The sequence below is a fragment of the Notolepis coatsorum genome (assembly GCF_963971535.1).
Source record: "Notolepis coatsorum genome assembly, chromosome: 12".
NCBI classification, from domain to species: Eukaryota; Metazoa; Chordata; class Actinopteri; order Aulopiformes; family Paralepididae; genus Notolepis; species Notolepis coatsorum.
The window spans coordinates 24823484-24847740 of record NC_140176.1 but is presented as its reverse complement, the minus strand read 5'-3'; the positions used below and the strand labels follow the sequence as shown (position 1 = coordinate 24847740).

The following is a 24257-nucleotide window of genomic DNA, read 5'->3' as shown; positions in this document are numbered from 1 at the left end:
TACTTACAAATGTTTTAAGAGGAATTAAGATTCGTAGTTTTAAGAGTAGTTTACATACCTCATACCACTGGTCTCCTGAAGTGTTCATGTACAGAGCACACAGGGGGTCCGACTTGGAGAACACGTCCATGTCCAGAAGCTTCTGACAGGAGATGGTCAGCTGCACCTTGGTCACACACTGGGCAGGCCCGGCTGGCATCGGGGGAGAACCACCTGTAGCCATGTCAACTTGTTGTTGAACAGATATATAGGCCTGTTGCCAAAGGGAACACAAAAGAAATACACTCAGACTTCTGTCCGTATCTCTCCCCACACATTGGCACAGGGGGGGTAATATTGTCAGGCAGCTAGACAATAATAAACTATTTACGTATTTAACATGGTAGCTATTTGACAGCAGTGGGCGTGGTACAGTAAAACAACAACACGTTTGAAAAGTCAACTCAGTTCCCAAATAGACTAGATGGAGCTTACCAGAATGTGCTAGTTTGCTGGTGGAAAAGCCCCACGCTGTGCCTCTGCTGCGGGTCTGGCGTTACCGTTATTCAGTGACGGGCCGGCTACTCGATCCAACGAGACCGCAAGCTGTGGGCGGCAGGCCTCTGTCTGCGGGGAGCAGTAAAGATCAGATTCTCAAAGACACTCTGACGTCACGAGACCGCCGCCATCTTGGTATTGGGGAAACAAACGGATTACTCCAATAGGGTCCAGCTCCGGCGCTGCAGCTGGAGGCTACTCGATTTTGTGTACTTATGTATACTGTATTTATCAGATATATGTGTAAGTCAACAATAGCACACATTGAAAGTGTGAGACGAGCTAAATATACAATTTAAAAATGTATTCCGGAACTATTTACCGCGTCGTTCGTTTCCTCACGTCAACATTGTCAACGCACGGACTAGGGTGCATTCAAGATACAAATAGTTGGAAACCCATTTACTTTTGATTTGTGTGCGTTTTTATTTATACGCGTTTTTTTTTTACTAGAGTAATGGATAGTCGACTCGGCATGATTGTATTTCAACGGCGTGTGAAATGCGATGTTTTACCATCACTAACTCCATAATACCCACTTCTTCTCCTCGTCTTGCGATGTTATCGAAGCATTGCTATCTTGAATGTGTCACGTTTACATACCAAGACGCTGCACCGCCACCACTTAAATAGAAGGGTTCGTTCGGGTTTCGCACTTTTGTCAGAATGGCTGGATTACCTTTCCTACGGTGTGTTGCCAGGACTTTTCTGTCATTGCCTGTCAATAAATCCATCGGGATCAGGGGAATAAGTCGACTTTATTGGACAGCTGTGATGAGGACCACCACTGTTTTCACAGTAAATTATGTTCACTATCAATGTTGATTGAATTAATTGATTGATTGATTAGTTAAATTGATTGATTGAAAACTTTATTAACAGATTGCAGAATGGGTACAGTTTACAGTACAGACAGTACAGCTCAATACATACAATTGTTAAGGGGATGCAGATCAGAGAAAGACGTTTGTCTTGTTTACATCAGGGTCGCCCATGAGTTGATTAATCTGCCAGTATTGTACAGTGGAAGTCAGGTTTACTAACTGTTCTAAACCACAACGAAGCAATTGGCTGCAGTCATGTATGTTACACTTTGTTTTATTCTAATCTTTGGTGTCGGGTTTCCAAAATGACACGGTGGGTTTGCTACCCCCTATAGGTAGGTGAAAGGTTAAAGTGTATTATTACAGACTGGCTACAGTCAGAGGCTTTTTTTGTTCATGTGGGCCTTTATTTTCAATGGACTTTGATGTCATGAATTGAAAATGGGGGACCCTGATGTAAACAAGACAAACGTCTTTCTCTGGTGTGTAGTGAGCTGTACTGTATTGTACCCATTCTGCAATCTGTTAAATAAAGTTTTCATTCATACCTGTCAAACCTCTCTTCATTGCCGACAAAACTTCTTCTGTTCTTCTCTTCTTCTTTTTTTGTCGGGCAAAGTGGGGTTGCAGACAGTACTGCTACATCTATACATTTATGATTATTTAATATGATTACTCATTTACTTTGGAAACATCATGCATTTATTGAACTTTAAAAACAAACAAACAAAGCCCTCTTTTTTAACAGTGAATTTCCTTGAACTTTAAATATAATGCACCTGGAAAAACATGAACTGGCTTAAAGACATGACCCGGCGAAAAGTCGATTATCTTGTTTTCATAATCGTTGGAAGACAAAATTGGAATAGAAAATAAAAAGTGATTAATTGCCCAGCCTCAGTAACAGGGTGGGTACTTGAACAGTGGCCTGGTGTCTTGATTCAGATTCAGCCACGGCACCTGTTGTTCCAGTCTGAGGCTGCCTCAGGTCAAATGGTCATTTGGCCCAAAAGTAAATATGAAGAACGGCCTGGCAATGTGAGACTATACTGACCGGTTATTCTACTCCACCTAAGGGTCACTGAAAAAAGCCTTCAAACTCGAATTCAATGGAGGGGGAACACGTCACACAAATAGAATACATTTATTATGCCCATAATCTCACGAACAAAAACCATCTATTTGGAACATATTAACAGGGGCGACAGTGGCTCGGGTCATAGTGGTCGTCTGGTAATTGGAAGGTTCCCGGTTAGATTCCAACTCCTCCCGGGCAGCGTGTCGAAGCATCCTTGAGCAAGGCACTTAACCCCTAACTGCTTGCATGGTTGCCTCCTCCGTCGGTGTGTGAGTGAATGGGAGGCATAAGTTGTAAAGCGCTTTGGATAAAAGCGCTATATAAATGCAATCCATTTACCATCTATTCACCATGTTCACTTGCAGGGTGGACGGGCTGCATTCCTGCTCAGCCTACCTACACTCTCTTATCTGGGCCTTGAAGCTTACAGGAGTGCAACTGTGGTCCATGCTTTAGAGACAGGTAAGCTGCAGCCTATCCGTAATGGGAGAAATCCAGAGGCTCTCACTGCAAAAATAACCAGAGTATGATGTTGATATGATATTAGGCAAAGGGTAATATGGCTGTACTTGAAATAGTGAAACATCGGTATTGATGAACTAATGTAACATGACTACGGTTTATTCAAATAGGTTAAAATGCAGACTTGTTCAGGCAGCAGAGCAAAGCCTAGGCCCTAGGGCTATCGTAAAGTGTTCATATCGGTACATACATTCCTAGTGTATACTTAGACAATCCAGTCTAGATTTATAAACATGAACAAGTCTCAAGACATGAAATCAGAGAGCCTGAGGAAATGGAAATCTGTGATGTGTTGGGAAACATTTGCCAGAGAGGTTCCTTTGATGGCGAATGAGAGAACTTTCTGTGGACTTAAGCAGCTTGGTGGATTTGCCTGAGATTTGGGTTCATGCTTTGACTGACCTATTAGAACCGATATGTTGTACAAACCCTCATTTAGATGTAAAAAAATAATAAAGTTCAATGCACATTAACACTTTGAGTGCCAGCCAAAGAAATCTCGTTAGTTCATGCCATGCGTTGAGTGCCAACCGACGAGAAATCTCGTTTTTAATCGTTATTTTTTTTATGATCGATTTCCATTCATTTTTCATCAATCTAGCCTCACGTTACCAGTGGGGATCTGTCTGAGCTCGAACAGGGAAAATACCGCCCCCTATCGTCACTCTGGATGGTATTGCACCCCATTGGATTGGACTGAATGAAATGGATGGGGAAAAAAAGAGTCCGGATTCCACATTTTACTTGTCAGGCATGTAATCCGAGCCAATCCCATTCATTGCCCACCATCAGAACAGCGTGGAATATGTCTTTCGACCACCCAGCGTTGGATCAATAAACGCGATCGATATTTGGAATGGCGATCAGGAATTGGAATAATCTTTTTGGAGAACATCTGATCTGAGGTAAGGAATCTATTTTACCAGTCTTGGGATAATCAGAGCTGTTTTCACCTATATATCAATGTGTCCCATATGTGTGTGTGTGGCTGTGAGTGTGTGTGTGCTGATCAGGAAATAAGATAATCGATTTTTCAGCCCGCTTCTATAGTGTGCATAAATACACATATACTATCGATAATCGAGCGTTTATTTGAAAACAATTCATAAATAGGCCAAAAAATGACGTGTTTTGTGTATTACAGTAAAGCGCGATTCCTGCAGAATATTTTTTTTTCTGAAAGTTAAAAAAAAATAGCGTTTTTCAAAATGGTATAAAACGGAAATGAACCGATTACAAAACAATCCGTTTCGACAATGTTGACTGCAAACAAGTCATTGATAAGCGACGGGCATATTAGACACATAGCCATAATTTAAGATATCGTTTATGCGTTCGCAAATATGATCGCCCTCCATTGACTACAGCATTGGCACTCAAGCGCCTATTTCTGGCACCCCCTGCTGGCACGGAAAGTGTTAACAGGTGCCCCCAAAAGTGGCAATTTTTAACTTGAACTTGAGGACTGCATACTTTTTTTGCAAACCAAAATACTATACTTTATACTTATAGCACATGCATGAGCCTGGTCTCTTTTGAAATATGACATTCTTAAGTTTCTGATACAATAAAGAAAATAAACTTTTAGTGCTACTGAAATAGAGTAACATAGGTCTGAACTTGAGTTGTAGACAAACTTGGTACTCACGTTTTTCTGTAGTAGTTAGTAGTCCAGAAGTATTATTTTCCCCAAAAATTGGTATGGCTGAAGAAACACCCATGGTCCATCCATAGCCTGAGGTCTTGTGTAGTACATGTCCAAATTTCATATAAATCCGTTCAGAAATGAGTGATTAGAAGCGGTTTTGGTCAAAAGTAAAAAAAAAAAAAAAAAAAATTAAAGAGCTCAGAAAACGATTTTCTCATTGACTCCAATGCATTCGACAGAGAATTATCTTCCTGTATTTGCTTGTGACTTTTCACCTAGATCCCTGATTCCCTCATTCCCACGTGGGGTACCATTGGAAAGTCACACTCATTCCTTACAACCCTGTCGAATCATTTGCGAGATCGCCAAATGATTGACAGAGGTAGAGGCTCGAGAGTCGGGAGTGGTATTTGAAAAAAATTAAAAGTCTGCCGTCTACTTCGGCGCACGCCTCACATATCGGCATGTAACTCGAGAACCGCTGAACGGATTTTGTGACTATCGACAGGCAACAAATAGGGCTTTAATCCGATCTATATATTGTATTAAAGAATATGCACGCCCAAGCCTCTAGAGGTCGCCAACGTGGCGTATCGTGCTGGTGGGCAAATCGTCCTCAAGAGGGCCTGTATACGGGGCCTTGCGTAGTAAGAGGTTTTAAATTAACATACCACCTGCTAAACATATTCCCATTGTAGTCCATGATATAGCTATATAAGCTCTAGGCGCTAGCTATACTCTCAGGACATCGTTTATGTGATGATTCTAAGTATTTGATGTATTTACAGACAGGAATCAGTCATTATGGATTATATCAAACCTTTCAGCCAATTTAAGACACATAACCGGGTATGTATGTATTTTGTTTTTGTAAATGTCTCTATAATATGTCATTACATATTTGACTCTTGACTGGTTCATGGGGAGACTGTTCATGTTCAAAGACAATTAAGACACGTTGATTGAACCGTCTAAAGTAGGAAATACGATCCGGCCATTCTGTGATTGGATTTCCCTTCTTAACACTTTCACTGCCGCACTACCAAACGGTTAACCCTTTCACTGCGACACATAACCGTCGGTAGTGTAATAGACAGTAAAGGGTTAACCTTCTGTAGTGTGACAGTGAAAGGGTTAAGCCTGAAGAAAATGTGTAAACTGATAGGCGCTTGTTCTACGTCTGAGCAGAGGAGGTTGTGGAGCAGGCAGACTACCTGTACAGCTGTGGTGAGACAGAGAAACTCTACCAGCTCCTGTTGCAGCATAAGGACAGGTAACAACATCCCTCCATCACACTAGTAGTGACTACAGAATACTGCTGTAACAACATCCCTCCATCACACTGCAGAATACTGCTGTAACAACATCCCTCCACCACACTAGTAGTGACTACAGAATACTGCTGTAACAACATCCCTCCATCACACTGCAGAATACTGCTGTAACAACATCCCTCCACCACACTAGTAGTGACTACAGAATACTGCTGTAACAACATCCCTCCATCACACTGCAGAATACTGCTGTAACAACATCCCTCCACCACACTAGTAGTGACTACAGAATACTGCTGTAACAACATCCCTCCATCACACTAGTAGTGACTACAGAATACTGCTGTAACAACATCCCTCCATCACACTAGTAGTGACTACAGAATACTGCTGTAACAACATCCCTCCATCACACTGCAGAATACTGCTGTGTGTCTGTGTGTGTAGGCTACTATTAATAGCTAGCTGTGTATCAACTAGCTACAGAGGTGACATTCTACCGGGCAGCTTTTCTCTCAGGCAAGACCAAATTCTGAGAGTGGTCGAGAGCACTCTTACCCAGATAAGAAACTCTTACCCAGATGAGAAACATTAAAAAAGCCTACCATTCCTAATAATAATAATAAATCAGATTTATATAGCGCTTTTCCTAATGCTCAAAGACACGTTACAAAACAAACAATACAATACAGTTTTAGTAGATGGATACAATTAAAAAATATATATAAAAAGGTGAGAGAGGAAGTTCATGGGTTGAAAGCAAACCATTGGTCAATTGCCCCCAAATACCCCAAAATACGACTTTATAAACCCAGAATTTTCAATAATAATTATTATTATAACTTATTGTGTGCGTTCTTCTTCTGAAATGGATTATATATTGCTGTTAGAACAGTTAGATGCTGGCTGCCCAGGCCGTACGCATAGAACGCATACAACATCTCCTCTCCTCTCCTCTAGTTCTGAGCGCATTCCTACTGCGCGATTGGTTCTTGACAAGCGTCGTCAAGTCGTTCAGTATTGACAAAGCCTACTTTGCTGGAACGATTTATTTCGCACTATACAGTACGCGCCGCGGTATACGTATAAGTACAAGTATAAGTCTTTATTTGTCATCAGATTAACACACACACACATGCGATGAGCGACCCACAGGAACACACACATGCACTGAGTCGCGTGTGTCATTTTGAGATCTGTCGCAAATCGCTTCCTGTTGAATGGATCAGATGCTGAAACTCTGCTGTTTTACACACGCCTCATTCACCTTATAAGGAGATGGTGGGCGTGTCTGTATGCAAATGATTTTTAGCACGAATGCGCATTTGAATTTAAGAATGAGTGGAATTCACCATGCAACCTACCTGGGTAAGAACCGATTTTCGACGTTAAGAACGGCTTGATGAATGTGGCGGTGGCTTTTCTTATTGTTCTCTTAACAGACAGGTAAGCAAGAATATAAGAAAAATAATAAGAGAGTATTGTTGAATGAGGCCCATCGAGTGCTGGATGGCACAACATTTCTTGAGAGCAAGTCTGAAATTGTCCAATCAGCCATCAAGCCATCAAGAAAGCAGATTTCACAACTGCCTACACTCACAGCAATGACCTCCAACCTCCTGTCAATCAAAGAGACCTGGATAACACCAGATAACTCCACCAGCAGTCTAATCTACAGCATACACATTTTATCACACACCAAGACTCTCCCTCCTGGACTACAAGCATAATGTACTTTTTCCAGATGAGCTGGACATGCTTTTAAGATCTTTCCCAGAAGACGGCACCCCCCCCCCCCCCCTCCCCACCCCCCGGTGCTAATGGGTGACCTCAACCTACCTGACTCTTTCTTCCCAGTCGGTCACAGTGGTCTCTCTCCTACAATCCTTTGACCTGACTCCCACTTCATGCCTCCCACCCACAAAGCTGGCAGCTCCCTGGATTTCATATTCTCCTGTGACTCCAGCATAATTAACTCCACGGTAACTGCTCAGAGAGCTGCACTGGCTTCCCATTACCGCAAAAATCCACTTCAAGGTTCTTGACCTGGCATTCCGTGCAACAAGGGTTGGTCAATGGGCTCTAATTACACACCCTCAAGACCCCTATGCTCTGCATCTTCTGACCACCTGAGACCCACTCCTATTTGAGCTCCTGGGGGGCAATTGAAATGAAGCAGGCCATTTTCTCCTCACTCCACGGTGGTGGAACGAACTTCCCACCACAGTCAGGACAGCTGAAACATGCCAACATTTTCACTGTTGACTAAAAACACACCTTTTCAATGAATACATAAACAAAAGAAAAGGATATTTTACTATTATGTACTATGCTACTATGTACTATGCCTATACTACTGCCTATTATGACAATATGTCTATACTATCTGCATGCTTTTGAAAGACTTACACACTGACATACAGTACACAGACACACTATCAGATTGCCTCACTCTTTAGGAATCAGCTTTGGGTCATTACACTCTATCAGTTAAACAGTGTTGACATAGACATGCCAAGCATTCCATCACTGACACATGATATGACTGTTAGCATGGCCTGATAACGCTCTGAGGGCACTGGTTCACCACTGATACTGATTCCAAATACTAGTTAAGTATTAGTTAAGTACTAGTTAAATATTTTGATTAATGATGTAGAAGACCATTAATTCATAATAGCAGTGTGAGAGATCTATCATCTTCCTAATGGAGAATCCAGACACTTTGCTTTGATTTCTGATGTTACACAGTGCTCTGCTTATATTTGAGTATTGGGGAAATTCGTATCAATTCTATATCTGATCCAGGATCAGTACTGGTACATTTCCTACACCTGTGTGTGTGTGTGTGTGTGTGTGCGTTTGCACCTTCAGTGATGATGCCGAGTTCCTGTGGAGGTTGGCGCGGGCGTCCCGGGACCTGTCCCTCATGTCACATGTGTCTCCGGACCAGAAGAAGAAGCTGATGTATGAAGCCTTTGAATATGCCAAGAAGGCCCTGGAGAAGAACGAAGGCTGCTTTGCGGCGCACAAAGTAAGACCTTCTGGCCCCACTGTGTCACGTCATTTCTATGATGATTTATTACCAGCATAGATATATGGTAGCTACTCTTATATTCTCTTAACTATCTCCACCACACACTATGTTTGGGGTAAGATTATGTGTTTGGTGTGTGTTATCTGTTCACAGCTGATCTCCTAAACTACAGGTTTGGATGAAACGTTGCACATAGGCTGACAGTAGGCCAAGGACTCGCATCCTCTAATGTTTTTCTAATTGGGCAACAACTATTTTAATTTATTTCCATCATTGGCCATTGAAATATTATATTCACTATGAAGTTGCACCATTTGCACGCCAATAATCGTGTGAGTTGCCATTGCTTTGTGTGGTCTGTTGTACATTCCTGTACCAGGCCACCGTCATCATCTTATCGACTAGGAAATGCTTGCGTGAAACCTAGTAAAAAAAGTGATCTATGCACGAAAACAATTATTTATTCAGTGAATCTCTTAGTTACAATAACATTGTATGAAACAAGACGGCTGCTCTGGACAGAAATCACATCACTCAACGCTCTACAGTGAGATTGACGACTTAATGTTAGCAACCCACTAAACTCTCTTGACCTCAACAGGAGGTCAATCGAGACGGAGAACATGTCTGCTGTGATGGCTTTCAAATATAGACATATAGACACAGATAAAACATTTTAATCCTCTCTCCCACTGTGGTCCATCATGTCTCCCGTTAATATTCCATTACGTATTTCAGATTCACCACCTTTAAAAACAAACAACAAAAACATGCTCTTAAAGGGACAGGATACTGTATTCAGTGATTCAATTGGTTTTACAGACAGACAGGGATGCGTTGCTCATGGGACGGGGTTGCACGGCGGGCAACTAGCTTTTGTGAGTAGAAGCGCGTGCACGGATGTGCGCATGCACGTGCGCTCAAGAACGCACTGCACTCGACTCGTCGTGTGTACCTGGCTACCTTGCATAAGCATAACAATAGCGCATGGAATGCAACCCATTTCATGGCAATCACATTCACAGGTTTGGTGTGAACGGTGCTCTGCCTGAGTCAGACCATCGTTCACACCAAAGCTGAGGGGGAGGGGGCAGGGAGCTCTGTGTCTAATCCATCCTATCCACCGTCCACTACACTACACAGGAAAATACTTATGCACAAAAGTCATCCCATGCAGCACTGCAGAATGTCAAAGGGGATTCAGCGCCATGAATCAAATTATCACCAAGTATAATTTTCAAGTAAACACAAGTTGTCTGATTATTTTAAGTTTGCTTTTGTGTTTGTGTGTAAAACAATTTCTTTAATTGAATTAACTTAAACTAGAAAAATAAATACAAACTAAATTAACAATGTAACTACTGCAATGGGAAATATTAAAGAGACAAACGATGAGCCGTTTACATGAATGATTCTGAGTCATTATTAATAGTAAATAAGAAGTTTATTTCATCCGTGGCCACAAATGAAAGATCAGTCTACAATCAGAGACAACATGTTAATACAGTAGTGTCTGACCATAGAATGATCAAGAGCTCTGGTCAGACATACAATTAAATACATGAAAATGACGTAGAAGAAACAAAATGGCTGGTTAGAGACATTAATAATACGACTGTATTATGGCTATGACCTGAAAGCAAAACAGCTTCGTCTAACTGTTCTCTGAAGAAACACAAGCCTTGCTGAGAGGGAAAAAGACTTAAAGGGACAGTATGTGTCTGCCACATCTGAGCACATTATATAACTGGTCTAATGACACCAGTCAAGCTGTCTAATGACATGATAATATATTTCCACAACACTACAATTACATTTAAAACATTGTTTGTTTTTCCACCATATCTGTTGACAATATCATTTCTTTATATATTGAAGGCTACATCCTGTGCGCACGCGAGGGAACATTTATGCGCATGCGTGTGCACGTGACGTCAATAAAACACGTGCAACCAGCTTTGAAATCACCAATCACCAGTGTCACATAGTTAAATAAACTGAAAGGGCAGACCCAGAACTATACTACCAGTCCCAGCAGGAGGTAAGAGGAATAACCAAATGTTTTCAAGAAAATAATATGTATTAATTGGAACCCATAAACAAACTAGGAATAACCTCAGCTTGAGTCAATCAACTGGGCATTTGGGAGACTACAGGAAGGGGGCGGGCGGTACCTGCGAAGGGGAAACGGAAATGAAAATGATTACCATAGGTGAATGTAGCACCATCAACTATGATATGAATACAATAACTCACCTATACTAACCGAATGTCTAACTTGGTATGACTGTGTGAATGCAACAAATACAATAACAATGACCAACCTACCTATGTAACAGACAGACAACTGCTTATAGACAGACAAGACACACACACACCATGTGAGGACCATATCAAATCAATCATAGCACAAACACTCTGTGTGTGGAGGACCAATATATAGGGTGACCAAATCAGTTTGATTCAAATGCAGGACAGCATGTACATTTTGCGGGACATTTGTAGAAATTGTGGGAAATTATATATTTGGGGGGAAAAAACCATGTGATCTCCATCTTGGCTTGTTGCACAAATGTTATGAAATGGGCTACTATACAGTACATCTTCCAATTCACTGTCTGTAATTATTAATTATGTGCCACTGTCTAGGCTAATGTCACCTGAATTATACATATACAGGTATTTGTTTAGTATCACATGATTTAGCTATTTTGAACAATACCAGCTGTGAAAATAACATTATGATGATGAACAATCTCACATTTGGCAATATACGGGAAACGTCAACAAAACCTTCCCAATCAGCTTCATTACATGCTTCATACATACTTTTGGTTCGGTTTGCATTCAAACAGCAAAGAAACCACTTGGAGGCGGACAGAGACCACCCCAAACAGGCAGACCAGGCTGGGGTTGTCTTGTCTGGTGTGGACCCGAGTTTGATTACGGTGTTCACACACTGGCCCAAACGAACGGCACCACAGGGGTAAACAAGGTTCTATTCAGCCGGACTAAACAAGGCTGGTGTGTGAGCATGTTTATAAAAGTCTTGTCAGAGAGAAATTCACTTTGACTTGAATGTCACTCTTCACAAGCTCCTCCACTGTGACCGCAGGCAGCATGAGTGAAGATAAAGCTGCTCCACTGTGACCGCAGGCAGCATGAGTGAAGATAAAGCTCCTCCACTGTGACCGCAGGCAGCATGAGTGAAGATAAAGCTGCTCCACTGTGACCGCAGGCAGCATGAGTGAAGATAAAGCTGCTCCACTGTGACCGCAGGCAGCATGAGTGAAGATAAAGCTCCTCCACTGTGACCGCAGGCAGCATGAGTGAAGATAAAGCTGCTCCACTGTGACCGCAGGCAGCATGAGTGAAGATAAAGCTGCTCCACCACGGTGCTCAGTGTGTGTGCGTCGCAGTGTTGTAGTCCAGGGGTTCCCAAACTTTTCAGGCCGGGGCCCAGAAAATAAGGCGTCAGAGAGCCGCGGCCCAATGCACATCGTCTGGCTTTTTATTTTTTATTTTTTGCCAGGCGACCGATTTTTTAAGCCAAATATCACTTCAATCCTATTAAGTTAGTTCAAGTTAGTTATTCATTTATATGTGCTATTTATGAGAGGGCTAACTTGTTGCAAAATAATAATGATAATAATAATAGCCTCATTAAAATACTATTGTTGCTTCGGTTGTTTTCAGCGTTTTATGTGCATAATCTGTTATTTAGTTTGAAATGTTCGTTGAAATAAGTAGATTTTTCGTTTTTGTTTATTTATTAAGTTAATATAAAACCATATAGTCACATTTTAGAATACAATAGAATAGAATTTTAGAATACAACTAGAAACACTGTCCTGGCCTGCTTCTAAGTTCAGTGGCCTGACAAAAAAAATGTAAATAAAAAAATAAAAAATAAAAGAAATATATTTTTTTATTTTTTTTTATTTTTTTTAGATCATCTCGCGGCCCACCCGTGGCTGCTCGCGGCCCACCTTTGGGTCGCGACCCCGACTTTGGGAACCACTGTTGTAGTCGAGTCACTAAATATCCAGTCAGAGTCGAGTCCTCAGTGTTCGAGTCGAGTCCCCATTACCCTAGTCCGAGTCCAAGTCATCAAGGTTGAGTCCACTCCACTCTGGCAGTCAAAGAGCTGATATACAAATAATAATAAAAAAAGGTCTACATTATACATTAAACATAAATGACACAGCGGTCGCCACTTCAAAGGGAGTTTATTTACTTTGTGACACAATAGCCAAACAAATGCACTAGCTATCAATATCTTATGCCAAATGATTAGGGCCTATTACAAAAAGAAATACAAAAAAATAACTATTTATCAAGTCTTGAGTCTGAACCTTCCGAGTCCGAATGCAGTCAAAGTCCAAGTCAGAGTCATCAGTGCTCGAGTCCAAGTCGAGTCACGAGTCCTGAACCGCCCAGGACGCGTGTATCGCTCCCGCAACGGAATTCGGTTTCCGGGTTCCTCTGATTGGCCGTGACCCCCACGTGACCCGCCCCCCCTATACGCCCGCTCTGCCGCGCTCGCTTCCTCAATTTATACGCATGGAAGTATTGACTGAATGAATGAATGAATGAATGAAAACTTTATTTAACAGATTGCAGAATGGGTACAATACAGTACGGCTCAATACACACAATTGTTAAGGGGATGCAGACCTGAGAAAGACATTTGTCTTGTTTACATCAGGGTCCCCCATTTTCAATTCATATAGAACGACGCGATATTTTATTTGTTTGTAATGACAAACCAATTACATAATCCAACATATGTGTAAAGGCACAACATATTCCAGTTAACGGTATCTTTTTTTTAATGATTTGTTACGGCGCAATCAATACTTCCATGCATTCGGGACCTCCATGTTTGGGGGTATTCATCAGACAAATCGGATGCAGGGATTCGGCTCCCATCAGGCGGGCAAGAACTGCGGGTTTTCAGCCTCTCCCCTCTCTCCTGGAGCTTAAGGGGGAGCTTAGTATTCCTGCCGCGGAGGAGGTGGCTACAACATCAACACACAGTGGCTACATGCAGTCACTGTGTGTTGGTGTAGCCAGCGGGTAAATCGCGATTTTTTTTATTTGTTTGTCATGACAAACCAATTACATAATCCAACATATGTGTAAAGGCACAACATATTCCAGTTAACGGTATATTTTTTTTAATGATTTGTTACGGCGTAGTCGTTCTATATGAATTGAAAATGGGGGACCCTGATGTAAACAAGACAAACGTCTTTCTCAGGTCTGCATCCCCTTAACAATTGTGTGTATTGAGCCGTACTGTATTGTACCCATTCTGCAATCTGTTAAATAAAGTTTTCATTCATTCATTCAGTCAATACTTCCATGCGTATAAATTGAGGAAGCGAGCGAGTCCGCGGCAGCGGCAGAGCGGTGGATAGGGGAGCGGGTCACGTGGGCGTCGCGGCCAATCAGAGGAACCCGAAAACCGAATTCCGTTGCGGAAGCGATACACGCGCCCAGGACTCGGACTCGAGTACTACAACACTGGTGCGTCGACAACACAACTCTTGCCAGCAGTGCGTATGTGTGCGCTGGTGTGTAGACTAGGCTACTTGTGGTACATTAATGCATGGATTGGATGGTGACTAATAGGAGGACAAAAACAATAAGAATTCATATATTTAACATTTTAAGCATGACTTTATTGAAATGTGAGACATTTTTCTTCTGTTACGGGACAAAGGGCTCAAATGCGAGACTGCTGCACAAATCAGGACATTCTGTCACCCTGCCAACATATGGCAAAAGAGTATGCAGGGAACATTAACCGTGATCACGAACATCTGATCAGAGAAAGTTGTCCTGTGTTCTAGTATAGTAGAACACCTTGAGGATACAGTCACAATGTGACAGACATACATCACAGAAATTACAAAGGCATATCGTGCTGCCTGGCCGAGATTTGCGTTCCACTGATGTTGGTGATGAAAGAATTATGGAAATACCATGATACCTTTTCATATGGGTTAGCTAAAAGCTTAGGCAAATTAAACAATGCCACCCTGTCCTATACCCAATAGTCTATCAATCCAATACTAAGTTATTGTGCTCTCTCTCTCTCACACACACAGTGGTTTGCAGTGTGCCTCAGTGATGTCGGAGATTACGACGGAGTGAAAGTGAAAATAGGAAATTCTTACATCATCAGAGACCATTTACAGGTAAGTACGACCACATCACACCCATCCTCCACTCACTTCACTGGCTCCCCATCACCACCCGGACTCAATACAAAATATCCCTTCTGACTAGGGATGCTCGATATTGGCTTTTTTACCGATACCGATATTGTCCAACTCTTAATTTCCGATACCGATATCAACCGATACCGATATATGCAGGGTCCCCCCCCCCCCAAAAATGGAATAATTTCAGGTAATTAACATTACATATCTCTTGTTGTGGAATTAACACATACACAACATTATGCATACTTTTGACAATAAATAAAATCAGAATTAGTTCTTACTTGCTTGCCTGGGTAAATAAAGGTTATAGAAATGTAAAAACAAAAAAAAACGATACAGATATTTTCCGATATCACATTTGAATGCCGATATCGGCCGATAATATCGGACATCCCTACTTCTGACCCATCAATGCATCCACGGAAATGCTCCCCCCTACCTCAAAGATCTCCTCACCCCAGAACCCTCCACCTGTAACCTTCGCTCCGCCAACACAAACCGCCTCCTTCCCCCCTCGGCTGCTCCTCGCCTATGGAACGCCCTCCCTGACTACCTCAGAGCACCACAGACCACTGCTTCCTTTAAAAGAGAACTTAAAACATACCTCTTCACGAAAGCCTTCCCTTCGTTTTAACCTTTTTATACATGCCTTGTGTGTTTTATCCCTTTTTTATGCTTTTATGTCTTGTTTCTTTAATTGCCTACGTTTTTAAAGTCTGTTTTTACTCTGTAGCACTCTGAGACTTGGTTTCCAGATATAGAGTGCATTATAAATCGAATGTATTATTATTATTATTACTACAGGTAAGGTAGATTTTCCATTGGTCCATCACATGACTTCAACACCACACGTCTTAAATAGCAGATTGATTTTTTTTTTTTTCTAAATTATGTTTTTGGTAGATTTTTATTTGTTTGTTCTACCGGGCAGTCCGGTAGAGAGAGAGGAAGAACGGGAGACAGAGCGGGAGGGAGACATTCGGCAAAGGACGCCGGGTCTGGGAATCGAACCCGGGTCGGCCGCTTCGCGACGCAGCGCGATACATGGTGTGCTACTAGAGCGCCCAAATAGCAGAATTCTAAAGCAAAATGTATCTTCCTGTCTCCCCCAGAGAGCCATTGAGCTTAATCCCAAAGACGCCACATCTATACACATCTTGGGCTATTGGTGAGTCTGTTTGGATCTAAGAGTGTGACGTTTCCAGCGTTATGCTCTTCTTGCATAATGCTTGAAATTGTTTAGATGTGCGTTTTCTTTTTCCGTTTTAAACCTTTACCAAACTGTTGAACCCAACCAAAGCTGGATCATAGTCGGCTGGATGAGTCACAGGTTCACTGTACATTTACATGCATTCACATTTAGCTGACGCTTTTATTCAAAGTGACTTTCAAATTGTGAACAAGTCAGCAGGGGTAGCTGTTACACCTCTGGCAGCTAAGGGTGCGTGGTATTGTTCATCTAGCACTGCCCAATTAAGAGTGCATAGGAGTATAGACATAATTAGCATAGTAGGTAGTAGTATAGGTATAGTTGCATAGTACATAGTAAATGGTAGTATAGACATAGTAGCATAATACATAGTAGTAAAGACAGTAACAAATATAGTAAAGACGTTTTTTGGATTGAAAAAGTGTGTTTTCAGGCGACTGTAGACGATTGGGCGGGTTTCAGCTAATTGGGCGGGTTGCAGCTGTCCCGACTGTGGTGGGAAGTTCGTTTACATTTAGTCATTTAGCTGATGCTTTTATCCAAAGCGACTTACAAGTTCTGTACGACAAGTCATCAGGAAGGGCACAACTCTATCAGCTGAGTAACAATGTTCATCAAAGTGTTGAGTGCTACAGTGTAGGTTCATTTATTAGGACAAGTGCATGACAGTAAGGTTAGTTAGGGTTATATTTTTTTTAATTTTATTTCAGATAATGGTTGAAGAAGTGCGTCTTTACTCGACGGCGAAAGATTGGACAGGTTTCGGCTGTCCTAACTGGAGAGGGTAGTTCATTCCACCATTGTGGGGCAAGGACTGAGAATAGGCGACTTCTCTTTGATGACCCTCCCGGAGCTTGGATAGGAGTTGGTCGGAGGCGGCCAGAAGATGCAGAGCGTAGGGGTCTTGAGGGTGTGTAGTTAGTAGGGCTGGGCAATTAATCGGGAAAAAAATCGCAATCTCGATTCATAGACCTATGCAATCTCATTTCTAAGTTATGACGATTTTTTTTTTAATAATAAAAAGATTTATAAATCTTTTTTTTACTTTACTTTTTAAATGATTTTATTGAAAAAAATAAAAATCGTGAGAATCGTGATCTCAATTCTTAGAGAGAAAAATTGTGATTCACATTTTAGCAAGAATCGCCCAGCCCTAGTAGTTAGAGACCATTGACCGGAGGTAGGCGGGAGCGGTTCCCTTTGCCGCACGATATGCCAGGTCGAGGGCCTTGAAGCGGATTCGTGCAGCAATGGGGAGCCAGTGCAGGTCCCTAAGAAGTGGGGTGAAGGGAGCTCCAGTAGCTCACCGCGTACCTCGAGCGCTATTTCGGCGCCGGGGACAACCGTGCTCGTCACGGATCTGGGGTAGCAAGTTCGATTCCCGGACAAAGCCGTAACTTTCTCAGAGTGTCTTCCCCCCATCTCTACCCCCATTCAACCTGTTTCTATCGGTCATTCTTGACCAGAGAAAAAGCGATAAATGCAAGAAGAGCCAGCGGAATGGCCAAAGTTTAAAAAAAAAGAAGAAGTGGGGCCGACTTCGGTAGGTTTGAGATCAGGCGGGCCGCTGCGTTCTGAATGACTTGAAGAGGCTTGGTGGCAGTGGCCGGGAGTTAGTTAGTTAGTTAGTTAGAGACACGTTGAGGGAGCCACTCCCTTTGTTGCATGGTATGCCAGATCAAGAATCTTGAAGCGGATTCATGTGGCAATCGGAAGCCAGTGCAGCTCTCTGAGAAGTCAGGTGACGTGGGCTGACTTTGGTAGGTTGGAGATCAGGCAGGCTGCTGCATTCTGAGTCTAAGCGCGGTAAACCAGCTAGCGGTGCATTGTAATAGTCGAGGCGAGACATGACTGTTGATTGTAGGAGGAGTTGGGTGGCTTCTTTTCTCAGGAAGGGGCGGGTTCGTCTCACGTTCCTCAGGGAGAATCTGCAGGTTCTGGTTATTGAGGTAATGTGAGCTGAGAAGTCCAGCCAGTTGTCAGGGACCACACCTAGGTTCTTGGTGGCCGGGGACCGAGCCGCGGCTGCGCTCTCCACTGTGATTGAAAGGTTGGTCAGTGGGGAGGATTCGGCCGGCAAGGTCTTAAAAGGTTTGTGAATTACCCATAACAAACTGGAAAATATGCTTTTCCCATAGGGATAAAACATATACAACGTATATATATATCTATGCCTGTACCATCCAAATACACCAATGACTAGACATTTCATGTAGGCATCCATAACACTAACCAAAATCTCCAAGATAAAGTTTGAAAATTTGGAATAAAAAAACGTGTAGGAACCCTGTATATGGAAGTCAAGAATTCCGAAGTCTATTAGCTGTTAAAGGCAACTTTTTTTTGGTCAACATCATCATCTTGTAGGCAGAACTCTGCTTCTGAAACCAAGCCATGCACGCATTATTTGGGGAGAGACTCCAGGGACATCCTGGACGAAAGCACTTGCTCAGATGGTTTCATCTAGAAAATGTCCCTGAATACTTCTGAAAACCAAGTTTTCCGTCGACGTCCCAAGACGCCATCGTGGTTTACAAACAGTAAAAGGGTCTACTGTATGACCGACTGCCTGCCTGTCTAACCCGTCTGTTCACTCCCAGGTGCTTCGCGTTTGCCGAGTTGCCATGGTACCAACGCAAGGTTGCAGCCGTCATCTTCGCATCGCCGCCCACAGCAACGTATGCAGAGGTGATTACCGCCAATCACGCTTACTGTGCGCTCGTATATATGAGAATAGAAACATTTATCACCAATGAGTTGTCACTTGCACGTTTTTAGCTTCTGGAGAGGTATTATACAGACAGACGTTGAATTGTTTCAATCTGTTTGGTTAGTTTTACAAATTTAGACTGAATGTTTATGTCCCGTCTTCTCTAGGCTTTGGCATTCTTCCTGAAAGCTGAGGAAGGTAAAAAAAAAGAAATTGCTATTACTAATTGAATCCTATATCACGTCTGTTCGTTTTTCAGAAGAACAATGTTTTCAAACTGTATTATCTAAAGATGGTAAGTTAGTGTTGTGTTCACTCATAGTTAAAGACAGTCGAGGTTGAGTAGTTTCGTCACATTCACACTCCAAGTGATTTAGATTAACTTCATAACTGCAAATACATGGGCTGTCCAGAGATATAAAGAAACTGACTTATATGGTAACACGCAACACTTTGATGAACATTGTTACTCAGCTGATAGAGTTATACCCTTGCTGTCTTGTCGCACAGAACTTGTAAGTCGCTTTGGATAAAAGCGTCAGCTAAATGACTAAATGTAAATGTATGGTTCTTCAGTGCAAGGATTCAGTTAAAGGTGCACTATGCAGTTTTGTGAGAGTCAGATGTTAACAATTTAAATGATAAGGTATATTTTCACAACTGAATAAACAAACTGCCCTCAGAGGAAAATTGGATCCCTGGAACACAAAAAAAGTTACTATTTCACTGTCGTCATTTACAAAGGCAGGGCCCGCAATTCTGTTAACAAACATATTCTAAGAATTACAGTAAATGTATTTTGTAGACTCTGCAAACAAATCCCCCTCCTCAAACAGTGCACCTTTAAGACTTTTTGGCTGATGTATCACATTCATACTACAAAGTGATATGGTTTCACTTAACTGCAAATAAACAGGTTGTCCAAAATAATTCAGACTTATACGGTGCTTGGTCAAATTATGTTGTAAGGAGTCCGTATACGGCTCAACATTTTTAAATATAGCCAGTGATGGAAACATTTTAGTCGATAATAACCAGAGTTCATGAGCCGACTGCAGGACAAATCCACCTCAAGAGTATTGAGCATGGGGGAGGCTGGGTGGCGCAGCGGACTAAGCGCTCGTCACCAACGCGAGAGACACTGGTATCGAATCCGGCTGTCAGCGTTGCCTCCGGCTTGGCCGGCCGTCATACTGGCTCAATTGGCAGAGTCAGCGGGAGGGAAGCCGGTTGGGTGGTATTCTGGTCGTTGTAAACAGCGACTCCTACAGGTCGGTCAGGGCGCCTGCACAGCGAGGGAGGGAGATGGTGAGGGTAGTGTGACCTCCCACATGTTACACCTCACCAATGAGAGTCCGCGCTGGCAGGTGAAAAGAGGCTGCTGGCTGTCTTCTATGTCTCGGAAGAAGCATCTGATAGACTTCAGGGCTCCCTAGACCGACCAGTGGGGGGCACATGCGAGCAACGACCAGGAAGGGGAGGGGGGAATTGGCATAATGACTAAATTGGGATGGGAGAAAAACACAGAAAAACAGGAGGAGAAAAAGTGAAAAAAAAGAGTGAGCATGGGCAGCCGGGTAGCGCAGCGGACTAAGCGTCTGTCTACCACCGCAGATACACTGGTATCGAATCCAGCTGTCAGCGGTGCCTCCGGCTTGGCCGGTCGTCATACTGACACAATTGGCAGTGTCAGCGTGAGGGAAGCCGGTGGGTGGTAATCTGGTCATTGTAAACAGCGACTCCTACAGGTCGGTCAGGGCGCCTGCACAGCGAGGAAGGGATCTGGGTTAGACTTCATGTGAGCATGTGATAGACTTCAGGGCTCCCTAGACCGACAAGTAGGGGGCAAATGCGCACAACAACCAGGAAGGGGAGGGGGGAATTGGCATAACGACTAAATTGGGATGGGAGGAAAATACAAGAAAAATAGGAGGAGAAAAAAGTGGATAAAAAAAAATAGTATTGAGCATGTGACTCAAAATGTGTGGAGTAACACGTCTCTGTCCCTTGCAGTTGACCCAAACTTCTACAGCAAAAACCTGCTGATGCTGGGGAAGACCTACATGGCCATGAAGGACAAGGAGAGAGCCGTGTCATGGCTGACCAAAGCAAAAGACTACCCTCCACACACAGAGGAAGACAAAGAGGTCAGCACGGCTGTTGGCTATGGCTTTGCACAGTGGTCGCCAAAGTGGGGCGCACGCGCACCCCCAGCAGGGGTTCTTGAGGGGCAAATCAAGACTAGGAACAGTTGAAGCTTTAGCTATGATGTTTTGGGAGGGGAATTTGAACTTAAAGGGGCACTTAATTTAAAAAAAAAAAATCTGATTATTTTGCATATAATCTCACACAACAGTTTTGCACTCATTCATTTAGTTTGACAGTTGAGTAAATTAGTTTGAATATGGCCACCACCAGTGATGTCCTCGGAGACATTGAATCCTTGTGTTGTTAATTACAACTCCATGAAATGATGTAGGTGAAAAATAGCAATACCGTGTCTTATAGGGATATCAAATAAATACACCACTACATACGGTTAACCTTTCACTACCACACTACAGAAGGTTAACTTTTCACTACCACTACAGAAGGTTAACCTTTCACTACCACACTACAGAAGGTTAACCTTTCACTACCACACTACATACGGTTAATCTTTCACTACCACACATAAAGCTGTCCTCAGGTGTGAATTGCTGTAGAGAGGGGTGACATTGATTACAATGAATTCTGGGTAGTTGTAGTTGTTTTACATTGTAAGCGAATTGCCCCCTTCTCTCTTAACTCATTCAGCGCCAGAGCTTAATCCGCGAGATGGCACTAGAACGCCACCGCTTTAATCAATGGGGGGACTGCAAGATTTGCGAGTGCTTAAAATATATCTTAAATTATAGCTATGGGTCTAATACACCCGTCGATTATCAGTGAGTTGCTTCCAGTCAACATGTACAAAACGGATTGTTTTTTCATCTGTACATTTCCGTTTTTAATATTTTTTATACCGTTACACAATGGGGGCGGGGTTACTGTTCAATGGCCTACCTCGCCTGAGTATTTAAACCCCGCCCACACGGCTCGGATCGTCCCAGAAAAGAAACTACACAGTTCCCAGTGGAGTGCAATACCAGCTGGAAGGCGGCGGTATTTGCCCTTTTGCGAGCTCAGACCCATTCCCAACGATAACATCAGGCTGGATGGATGAAAATGAATGGATATAGCTAATAAAAGAAACAACGATTAAAACCCTGACTTTTCTCGTGATAGGCGCTCAGCGTTTGGCGAGTTAACCCGACTTTTCTCGTGATTGGCGCTGAATGAATAAGGCCCTGTATCTCTGAATACGTATTGTGATATCACCATGATTCATAGGACATAGATTGAAAAGTATCCCCCCAAATGTTTCAAGTGATGGCTTATTTTGAAGGTATGAATCTGTACTTTCATATCATGTAAAAAAAAATATGAAAACGTCTCTAAAGGATGCAAGGTCTGTACCTGGTCACTGTCAAATTAAATGTGTGTGCAAATACATTTTTGGTGAAGTACCCCTTGTATGTGTATCTAGAACAGTTTCAAAGCGAGAAAGCCAAAGAAGTTTGTTTCCCCATGTCGTTTATGGCGTTGCTGCCTGTTTCACACCTGTGATAGGGATGTTTTCCTAATGATTATGAATATATACAGTATATTGGCAATATTGACAATAGCTGAGCTAAAGACATTAGAGAACGGGCCTAATAGAAAGTGAAACGCTGTACTTTGGTTTCTGTACAGGTACACAAAGAAGCTGTTGATCTGCTGAAGAAACTTGGATAAGGACGCCACGTTGCCACAGGGACTGGAGTGGGATGGCTGACTACAGAGATTGTTGTACTGTAATTAAGAATTTTTATCAATATGTATATTTGTTCCTAACTTTTAATGAATTCAGTAGTACCGTTGATGGTAGTTATATACCTGTATGCTTTTGAAATAACATGTAATGTACAGACAAAACATACCGCTAGAAATTACTTGTATATTTTCGAACACACTTCTTCAATCAATCTGACTATAAAAAATAAAAGCTTCTGCCTTTGCTACTATGTCTATACTACTATGCACTACTAGACAAACAATACCACTTACTCTTAGCCGCCAGAGGGTTACCCCTCTTGCCGTTTTGTTGTACACGATTTGTACATCAGTTATGCGATAAACAGGTCCGCTAAATATGAATGTAGCTATGGTAATGAAGTTACATCAATAAGTCTTTCCATGCATCCTCTCAGCCCACTAACTATCCGTGTTGTTAGCAGCATTTAAAAGAACACACCAACATTTGGCGAAATTAGCTTATCGTCTTCTCCAGAGAGAGACAAGAAGATAGATAGCTTTCGTTTCCTCTCTGCGTTCAGTAGAAAGCTATCTGGCTGCACGTTAGCCTAGCTTAGCACAATGAATGGAAGCGGACAGTGCCAGTTAGCCTAGGCATTGTCCAACTAACACCTCTCCCGAAGGCTAACCGGCCATGTCCGCTTCCATTCATTGTGCTAAGCTAGGCTAACGTGCAGCCAGATAGCTTTCTACTGAACGCACAGAGGGAACTGGTATCCATCTTCTTGTCTCTTTCTGGAGAAGACGGTAAGTTAATTTACCAAAATGTTGGCGTGTTCCTTTAAGATCCAGTATGTAGGGCTACAGCTTGCTGCTCCCCAGCTGTACATGTAGGTGAAATAGGAAGCATAGCTACGTAGGCAGCTGAAGTCCAGCAAGGCAGGTTCTCAGAATCACATTTCCTATAAATAACCCATGTTTCACACTCTGTTAAGACGCTTGGTCCAAAGGGACAAACGTTTGATCTTCAACAAGTTATTTTGTGCTAAAGAGGTCAGGAGGTCAAATGTAAACTCATCCAGTCTAGTGTTGCACAAAGTACCTGAGTCTTACAGGCCAATCGCCTAAGAAATTGAATGAAAGTTGAAAAATAAAAAAATCCAAACTGCTGTAAAGATGGTCAGATACATTTATTAAATATGGTTCTGTCCACAGGCAAGATCCAACCAAAAGAAGAAAATAAAGAGAAAATAAAGTTGTATTTCTCTAATAACAGAATAAAAATAGCCAACAGGTTGTTTTTTTTACGTGTGAATCCTGAGCAGAAGGCCTCTCATCCCCCATGACTCTCACAACAGATAAGCATGG

General features: G+C 42.4%; 2 protein-coding genes across 2 annotated transcripts in view; one reads left to right on the top strand and one right to left on the bottom strand.

The window, feature by feature from the left end:
* Window positions 1-588, bottom strand: part of LOC311238507 (copine-3-like) — a 35634-nt gene extending 35046 nt beyond the window's left edge. Inside the window, exons 1-2 of the mRNA XM_084326598.1 lie at window positions 475-588; window positions 59-253 (exon numbers count right to left, since the gene is read on the bottom strand). Coding sequence (XP_084182724.1) covers window positions 59-223 — 165 coding nt within the window. The 5' untranslated portion in view covers window positions 224-253; window positions 475-588. The remainder of the gene's footprint in view (window positions 1-58; window positions 254-474) is intronic.
* A 590-nt stretch (window positions 589-1178) lies between these two features.
* rmdn1 (regulator of microtubule dynamics 1) lies at window positions 1179-23413 on the top strand. The gene is made up of 10 exons (XM_084326276.1): window positions 1179-1335; window positions 2805-2901; window positions 5798-5882; window positions 8758-8917; window positions 15037-15126; window positions 16266-16321; window positions 18964-19051; window positions 19241-19271; window positions 21087-21220; window positions 22848-23413. Exons 1-10 carry the CDS (start codon window positions 1204-1206, stop codon window positions 22887-22889), a joined length of 915 nt encoding a protein of 304 aa, XP_084182402.1. The 5' UTR covers window positions 1179-1203; the 3' UTR covers window positions 22890-23413.
* Window positions 23414-24257: the final 844 nt, after the last annotated feature.